The sequence below is a fragment of the Hippoglossus stenolepis genome, chromosome 9 (assembly GCF_022539355.2).
Source record: "Hippoglossus stenolepis isolate QCI-W04-F060 chromosome 9, HSTE1.2, whole genome shotgun sequence".
In the NCBI taxonomy this organism is placed as follows: Eukaryota; Metazoa; Chordata; class Actinopteri; order Pleuronectiformes; family Pleuronectidae; genus Hippoglossus; species Hippoglossus stenolepis.
Genome location: NC_061491.1, coordinates 16,751,310 through 16,760,567, shown reverse-complemented (window position 1 = coordinate 16,760,567; position 9,258 = coordinate 16,751,310). Strand labels below are relative to the sequence as shown.

The 9,258-nt window shown below is 42.9% G+C and overlaps 1 protein-coding gene across 2 annotated transcripts in view; it reads right to left on the bottom strand.

Annotated features, from left to right (window-relative positions):
* Positions 1-2,049: 2,049 nt before the first annotated feature.
* The window catches only part of pcsk5b (proprotein convertase subtilisin/kexin type 5b), a 53,317-nt gene continuing 46,108 nt past the window's right edge, over positions 2,050-9,258 (bottom strand). The window contains exons 17-21 of one of the 2 annotated variants that reach the window (XM_035165891.2): positions 9,086-9,170; positions 7,032-7,135; positions 6,261-6,399; positions 4,618-4,733; positions 2,050-3,067 (exon numbers count right to left, since the gene is read on the bottom strand). In XM_035165891.2, coding sequence (XP_035021782.1) covers positions 2,952-3,067; positions 4,618-4,733; positions 6,261-6,399; positions 7,032-7,135; positions 9,086-9,170 — 560 coding nt within the window. In that variant the 3' untranslated portion in view covers positions 2,050-2,951. The remainder of the gene's footprint in view (positions 3,068-4,617; positions 4,734-6,260; positions 6,400-7,031; positions 7,136-9,085; positions 9,171-9,258) is intronic. The other variant, XM_035165892.2, reaches the window with a different exon arrangement.

The following is a 9,258-nucleotide window of genomic DNA, read 5'->3' as shown; positions in this document are numbered from 1 at the left end:
TCCCTCCGCCCAGTCACCAGTGCATCCTCCCAGACCAGCCTGACAGACACACCTTCACCTCAATTCTTTTTCTCCTCAACATCCAACATTTCAATTTCTATTCACACTTTTAAATCACGCGTTTCTCTGCCGTGGGCACAGCTAGAGACAGATTTTGGCATAATTCGTTCTGGTCCTGCTGTAACACGTGTTTCAGTCTTATTGACAATATCTCAGTTGGTTTAGAGTTTTAAAACATCTCCTATATAATGCAGGTGTATCAAGACTGATCACTGGAAGTGACAGATTTCACAGATGGCTGTTAGATAGCAACAAATAACTTGTAGATTGAAACACAACTAATGACGGTGTGGATGTTTCTTATCTGCTTCCTCCTCTAACAGAGTTGATTTTGTACATGCTGACATTTGAATTAGGCTTTTATCTCGTCCAGACTCAATTACTGCAATGCACTCCACTCCGGTATCAGCAGAGAAACATACAAAGATTACAACTTTGAGACCAAAACTCCACATTAGACCAGAACTCGCTGCCCTTCACCGGTTACCTAGAGGGTCAGGCTCCCGTCTATGGGCCTGGTCATATATTGCGATATTGGATGAAATGATACGCATGTCAACATAATCAATGAAAACTGTAAAGAAAACAAAAACATGAACAGATTAAACATTTTAATAAAGAACACTTAAGTAAAAAAAAAAGATTTTCAAAACTAGGACTTTGAGTAACATTAATAATGCATTGTCACAGATATGTCACAGGTACACAATAAAAACAGCTTTTATACGAGGGGTGTGTGTGTGTGTGCGCATGTGTTCGAGTGTGTATGTGCGTGTGTGTCTCTAATATCACACAATCTAAAGTCAATTCAAGTCATCTTAAACAATGACCCGGAATAAGATTTTGTTAAACAAAACAGGGGATTCATCAAGCTTTATTACAAATCATCAAGAACCATAACCAGTTGACAGTACAACAAATCATCTAATACTGTAAATGCTCGAGCTGCAGGTGTGAGGACCCACACAGAAGAAGAATCTTAAACATTTTGTCTTTGCCGTTCTTGGTGAGGAATCAGCAACACCAGGATGACCTCGGACTTCTCACGGGGGAAAGGCTCAGAGACAGACGGGTGGAGGAACCCGGTGTCTGAAGGGTGCCAGGCTCAACACGAGGAGAGTTTGGATTTGTGCAGAATGAATTAACATTACCAACACACTGATTGCCTCTTTGTTGGTTTTCTATTGTTTTTCTCTTAGGTTGACGGAGCACAGGTTCTACCGACAAACGTTTTTTACATCTACATTTTGGACATTCAGATTTGCACCACAACAGATTGCTTACCGTCTGACTGTCAGAGACCTTCACCTGCAGATGAAACATGATAACAACACAACACTGTCTGTGCCAATCACTGACCTTCTGTGTTGAAAGTGTGAGACAATACTTCAGTTGATATGCAATGGCATTAAAATGGAATGACGTCTAAAACCATTTCATTTAGAGAACCGTAACATGAAGGGATGCACCATTCAGATTACAAATAATTAATAGGCAAATTTCAGCACCTGGAAGGTCACAAACCAACTCACAGAAAAGATCCCTATAATACACGCAAGTTATATTTCAATTGTTTTTCCCAGTGACAGCAAGATAATGGAGCTTTAAATTGTTCAGTCACAGTAATGGATGGAATCAATACTGTTTTGTTTTTTATTTGGGTAAAGGTTTCCTTTCCAGAATCTGCACTATGGTGTGAAAAATAGACATCGGTGCATCCCCAGAACCACAAATTCATTATACCTCGCTGCAGCGTTTCCTTCCGCTGCAGAAAACTCCGGAAGGAATGACTATCGACTCGTCTTGTAGTACCTCTGGAATGAATCAATGCTGTCTGGGCTTACATCAAGAATTAATAGCATTCCTCCACACACACACACACACACACACACACACACACACACACACACACACACACACACACACACACACACACACACACACACACACACACACACACACACACACACACACACACACACACACACACACACACACACACACACACACACACACACACACACACACAGACACACACACACAAAAAACACACAAACAATTCAGAGAGGGCAGGTTCATGTTTTAAAATAAATGAAATGAGGTGATTTTGGTCAGTAACACGTGTCAGTCTTGCGATAAAGAGACACTGCGGCGTACGCAACTTCAAGTGATGGCTGATTTACGATCAATGTGTCTGAGTTCATGTTTATAAGTGTGTGAGTGGGTGTGTGTGTTTATATACTGTGTATATATATATATATATATAAAATTGTGTGAATTTCTCTTCCCTCCCCTAAACAGCCAGAATCAGCCCAGACAGACATTATTATTTTCACATTACAGTGAGCTTCTTTTTTCCTCAGACGTATATTTACAGGCGGAAAACCAGGGCCTTTCCTACTGTATGTTCACTTTCCATCTGTTTAGCGTTATCACTGGAAAGAGAGGAGGAAGAGGAGCCAAACTAAAAAACGCACACGGATGTTTTCAGAGCTTCGCAGGCTGAGTGGCTCCCGCTTTAAGCAATGCTTCCTACACTGGCAACAAGAAAAGAAGGTTCAACTATTTTGGCATCGATGCTTTGGTCACAAAATACCGACACTTTTATTTTGTTTTTCACTTTTGTTTTCATTTGCTCGTTTGTTCTTGAAATAAGTCCCAGTCATTTTACACCCCGACGACGTGTGTGTCCCAGTACAGAAAAAAAGGTAGGTTTGTTGTAGTCCTGTCATCGCACCTCCGATGCAGTCCCTTTAAGAGGCACAGATTCTCTTATAAATTATGTGACTGTGAATGAGTGGGCAGGGGGAGGGGGGCTTGAGAAGGAGGAGTGCCCCCTGTGCCCCTGCAATCCCCCCTGCACTCCCTGTACGCCCGGCGAGTGCGTCCCGTCACCCCTTCTGCGAGCACGTTCTGCAGCACAGTTGCTGCAGCACTTTCCTCTGGCAAAGATTGTTCTTTTTAACAAGCACGCAGAAACTGCCTTCCGCCCAAGATTCTTCATTTGCTTTCCACAGACCAGGAAGAAGAGATACGGGGGGGGGAGTTTGGAAGGAGGGGTGAGGGAAAACATGTGGAAACACACACACGCACAGACAAACACGGTAGAACCATCAGAAATGGTTGAATGGCAGGCAGAGCCATGTGATTGGTCAGGAGAGGATTCAGGTAACAGGAAGAGTTTTTTTTTTTTTTTAAATCCAATCACAGGTGTCGTTCATCAAGGTGGAAAATGATTGTAGTCCAGTGGAGAGATTGGATCCATGTCAGGAGAGACGGAAAACAGATTCGGGAGGGGGAAAAAAAACAGAGAGAGAGAGAAAACAAACGTCACACAATTAGCAAATTGAAGGTTTTTAAAATTCACAACTTGCTTTCATTTTGCATCACAGAAAACTTAAAGTGGACCACCGTCTGTTCACAATACCGTCTGCCAATTCTTTCATTTATCAACAGCAATTTGAGCTGCCAATCACCACCCCCACCCCCAAATATGAGCCCGGTTATGAAGGTTGGGAACAGACTGAGGGTGCACTTTGAGCAAAGTAGTCATCAACAGAAAGGTCACACATTTAAGACATTTATCTCCTCAGAACTTTCTCTCTTCATGCACTGGGGTAAATTCTCCACCACAGGTTTGTTTAAACTAGAAAGATCAGGGAAAGAGCAGCGAATCACAGGAAACTGATCAGACCCTAGCGTCGGCCGGGGAGTGGAAAAACATGCACAGATTGAAAAGGCCAGAACATAAAGCAGAGCAAATAGAACACGGGGAGGACACGTGAAAAAAATGCAAAATGTGTGAGTGTTATATGAAAATAAGAAAAGGAAAAGTAGCAGCTTCAATAAACCTTTCAGCCTCGGCAGTGGGTGACGTAAACCAGGAAAGGGGTGAGTTTATGTTAAAATAAAAAAGGTAAGAATGTGTGCGAAGGTAAATCCTGAGACAGCTTTTAGTAGTGTTACGCAGAACATGAATGAGAACTTTAGAAGGAAAACTCAAAAAGGCAAAAGCAAGGACAGAGCGCCTTCCTGCTCTGAAGCCACAGCAGATCTCTTTGAGGCATTTTAGTCCAGAAGTTAGTACAAAGCTCTGGGAGATGAAAAAGAAAAACCTCAGCTTTTACTTAATAAAGAAACCCTTTTGCATTCATTCTATTCCCTGTGGCTTGGAACACAATTTAATTTAAGTAGAGATGCAAAATAGCCCGAGTGTCACAGAGAGAGCGGAGATGTAAATCTACACCTCTGAGGATTCTGGTGCTTTGATTAGCTCGGATTGTTTAAACCACAATTTGTGAACTTTTGCCTTTAACACTTTGCAAAAAAAATACTGATGTGAATTAACTACATTATAAATTGAGAAAAAAATTCTTGCTGCAACTCGGTCCAATTAAGTGCTTGAGAAAATTCATTGAAGACCATACGAGAATGTCAATGCATAAACAATATATTCCCTCAGAGAGAGAGAGAGAGAGAGAGAGAGAGAGACTGCAACAAGTATAAAATAAACACATCGGGAGCCTTATTTTATAGATGAGAAAGCTGACAACTCACCATCTTTGCAGATGGTGCTGACCACGCAGGCTCCTGCCTCCAGATTGTAACCACTGACGCAGCTGCTGCAGTTTCTCTCTCCGGACCCCGAGCACTCGTAGCAGCTATGGTCACACCTGTCGATGGTTGGGTAGAAGAATTAGATGCTGTTCTGCTGAACTGTGATCACATATCCTCGCTGAAAGTTCTTTGAGGATAAATCTTTCACTGACTGAGCTCCATTGTTTTGGCCTGTTCAGCGTGTGTGCGCTTGTGTGAGCAACAATCAAGAAAGACCTGGAAGTTTTCAAGTTAGGTGAGAGAGTGAATTTTGAACACGTTATCACAACAAAAAGTAGGGAAGAGAAAAAATATTTGAAATAAAACTTTATGCACCAAAGGCCAAAATTTGGCATTTACCGCCCCGCTGGTGTGAAAATGGGGTATGGAAATGATCTGGTGTCAGTCTCTGAGGCCGAGGGGAGCCGACAGTGAAGCGAGGATTCGAGCGAGGTAAGGGGTCAAGCGAGCAATAAATAATTCATGGCAGGAGAGAAAAATAGCAGGGAGGCAAGTCTACCACAGGGAGCGATAAGAGCAGCAGCCAAGACGTCTGACTCTGTGGAGGAGTTTGACTGTGGGTGTGATAGGAGGCAAAGTAGTCATCAAACTGTCATCAGACATATAAAAGAAAATGAGTATGTTTGAATGAGTATGTCTGTCTCCTCACCCAGGTTCATGTTAGTGAAGCAGAAGAACTGTTTGGACAACATGTTTATTCAATAATACAGGTTCACACATGCAGTTTCATGCTTCTACAGTCAACTTCAAATGGATCAAATTCACTAGAGTAGGTTTGCTGCTTACATTTCCTCTAATTGTTACAGTCAATACCACCTCTGTTACGTTTTGAACAGAGTTACACAAAAACTACGGGACGGATTTACCACAAAACCTGTTGGAATGATGCGACATGGGTCAGGGAAGGATCCATTCAATATTGGTTTGGATCCAGATCAGAGGGCAGATGCAGGAATTTATTTCCACTTACAAACATTGCAACATTTCTCAAATAATAATGGAGCTTTCTTTAGCTAACAAATTTAGGCATGAGTGCCAATATCTATGAACAGGTGACATTTTGTGAGAATCCAGATAATGATCTTGATTTTGTGAATCAAATTAACTGTTTTTAGGAGGGTCATCTTTCCTCTGTTACTGTACAGTAACAAATATTCCTTCCACTTTTTTATAGAATGGATATTCTTTTATGGAAGACGTTTGCAGAAACCTTCCGTGCACATGGGTTATGTCTCCCATCTCAATAGATGATTAAGTGGCCAATCAGCCTTGACAGAGGTATGTGCTCCCTGAGTGTCCTTCTAGTTATTATTTGAGTCCCGGCTGTAAAAACAGGTATAAATTGTCCGTTTTATTGGAAATGTCAGCGTCTGAATCATCTTCTGAAAACTCTCTCAGAATGTTAAATTATAAAATGGACTACTGGGAAATGCAGAGTTTGTGCACTGCAGACAGGACAAGTTGTGCTAGGAGAAGGTTAAACTGGAGTTTGGAAATTTGCACAATCTCAAGATTTCTTCAATCATCTCTTGGGACTTGAGATGTAAAGGTTTTATCCCTGCGGTGCGGACGTGCTGACTCACTTCTTACAGGACCTCTGCACCTGCCCATTGTCTGAGGTCTGCTCTGACAGGTAGTAGCCGGTGCTGCATGTTGACACACACCGCCAGTCCTCAAGTAAGTAGCCCTCTGCACACTTAGTGCATGCCTCTATACCTGTGCCTGGAAGACAAGAAACACGCACTTCAGGAGATGTTGTAAAGGCATTTCAAATCAGATGATACACAAAACATGTTCTTTTATCCTTGTGGCTGCAAAACCGTTCAAGTACAAGCTGTCTGAGAGCAAATGTAACTCTATGTAACCCTAACCCCTAACCCTAACTTTTCTGGAGGGGCTGTATGTGAGAACGCAAATGTCCAAGTCACTTGCTCTGGACATTTTCAGTAACTATTCCTATCAGCCCCTTAGTAAAAATTCAGGAGGTGTGTGGGTGTGTTAATGACGAATCTAACAAGCAACAGATACAAAACTGAAACAAATAAATAAAAATAACTCGCGAAAAGAAGCGTCGAACACGTAGAAAACTCAGACAAAGATTCAAATTCAAAAGCTGTTGATGAAAAGGGCCAAAGCCATTTTCCATGTGTCATAAACAAAAGCATGATTTCCGCAGTGGGATATATACGTCATGTCCTGCCTCCAGCTTGCTCTACCCAGACGACACCCCTCGACTGAATGTTCCGGACAGTTTCCTGTTTTTGTGAACTTGTCTGACCCCCCCCCCCGATCTCCTGCTGGGCTCTATATGTGAAAGGCAAACTGTGCTTTATCGCTGGCTTTCGACTTCCTACCTGCACAGGTGGCACAGGCCCGATGGCAGGGCTCACAAGTCCGCCTGTGGCCGTTGTAGTAAGTCCCTTGGTCACAGGTCATCTGACACTTGTTTCCTTGAAGACTGGGAGGAGAAAGATAAAAAAAAGACACATTCGTTACGTCATAGTAAAACTAGTAAAGTCTTTTAAGCAGCAACATAAAGCAAACACAAGTAAGTTTAAGAGAAAACAGAAGAAAACAACCAGTTAAAGTTTGCCTGTGACACACGGCCAGCTGCTGATGTACAATGTCAAATATTTCGTAAGAATGACAGAACACTGCAGCACCGGTAACACTGTGTGGGTGTGGACGTTAGCAGCTGAACTTCAGCTCACTCTCTGACTCTTGAACAGGAATCTGACGTCTTCTAGATTCAAGTGCAATCAGAGGAAATCCTTTGCTCTCTGACAAAGACAGATCTTAGGAGTGCCAGATGTGAGGGGTCAGAGGTCAGTAAGGAAGTAGGTGCCGAGCTTCTAAAGTCACTTGTGTGAAATCCCAGCGAGGACAGGTTGGTGAGCTCGCTGCACTGAACTGAAAAACAGCTGGTCTCTGTTAGCGAACGTTTCCCAGAAACAAACTCGCCTGCTCCTCTCTTCCTCCCTGGCTCCTAACCGACCTTGAATGGTGAAATGAATGGGAGACGGGAGAGTTGTGTGAGAATGTGCGTGTCTCACTGTGGTCTCACATGGAGTACGCAGGAAATTATGGCTTACAAGTGTCTCTGCCTAAACCTCTGGCTACACTGAACGACTGAAGCCAGGTTCAAGACCACAATATGTTTTAAACGCTTCACAAGTGTTTCCTTCACAACCTATTAGAATTCCAGCACTTTGAAACGCCCGATCCTCTGTCAGGTCAAGTGTAGTTGGAGCGGTTTTAAAAAGGGCTGTTATGGAAGTGGCCAGAAAGTGAACTGGAACCTGTCTGCATGGATAACTAAACGGCTTAGATCTGAAGGCTCTTCAAAGTAGCACAACCCAAAATGGGCAACGGCTCCGCTTCTTGTGGGTCTCCGCATGACACGAGTATATGTGGGCTTTAATAAGCGAGGGTCACAGGGTGAAACTCGGTTTACTCAATTGGGTCCCGAGAGTAAAAGAGTTGGGAGGCCCCGGCCCCACTGGTTCATGCTGCAAATCCAAACCACAATGTAACACAAAGTGCTGGTCTACATTAGCAGCACCGCATTCCTGCAACGCTAAAATGTTTTCTTTTATCCACAAACCACAACAATGACAAACGCACAAAACCTGAGCTGTGTGTCCTTGTATGACAGTTAGCTGACTGTAATGATAAACCTACTGGAGGAAAGCTGTGATTTATACCAGCGGGTCTGGATGTTAAGAGGATTTTTCCAATCAGGCTACATCCACACTACGTATTCATTTGAAAATAGCATTTTCAAACTAAAACTATCTCTGTCCACACTGGCTTAGTGTCAGTGTTAATCCACATACTAACTACGCCTGAAAACACATAACACGGGACCACTCACGCACACTGGGCATGTGCACGCCAACAGTCAAATGAAAGAAAAAAAACACAAAAAAGCACCCTGAGCAACATAGACCTCCTGCTTACTCTCTCACATCCTCACACCTGGAGAGATTTGCTGCGTGAAGTGGCTGCAAAATGTCTCATTGTTAATTTCACACAGTTACAAAACCACCAGATGCAGCAGCCTCCTTTTCTAACATCAGAGAGGTGCAGGGAGAAGCTGTTTCCGACATTGAACAACCATCCCAAAAGCACTTCCTTCAACACCTGTAGAGTTCAAGCGGTTCAAACGGGGCCACCGAACAACTTTCATTTCAAAATAGCATTGAGGCAAATCCTCCAAACAAATGCTCTTAAGATGGAATGCAGAGTGATTTTAAATGTTTCTGCAGTATTTCCAGCTAAAGCATTACAACTTAAAGCACAGGCATTTCGTAAGATGTATAGTTGCAAGTTATATAGGCACAGTCAACTAAAATCAGCAAAATGTTTCTAACTTATCAGGCACTGTTCAGTGTGACTTCCAGTTTACCTCATCCCAGGTTTACATTCCGTGCAGATATTGGAGCTGTTGCACCTCTTGCAGTTCTCCGGACATCTCCTGCAAATGTTGGAATCTGGAAGACACAGGGTGAGCCGGTCACAAACAGAGGCTAATAAGATCCAGAAGTCTGGTTGCATTCGAGACGAAGAGGGGGAGCAGAT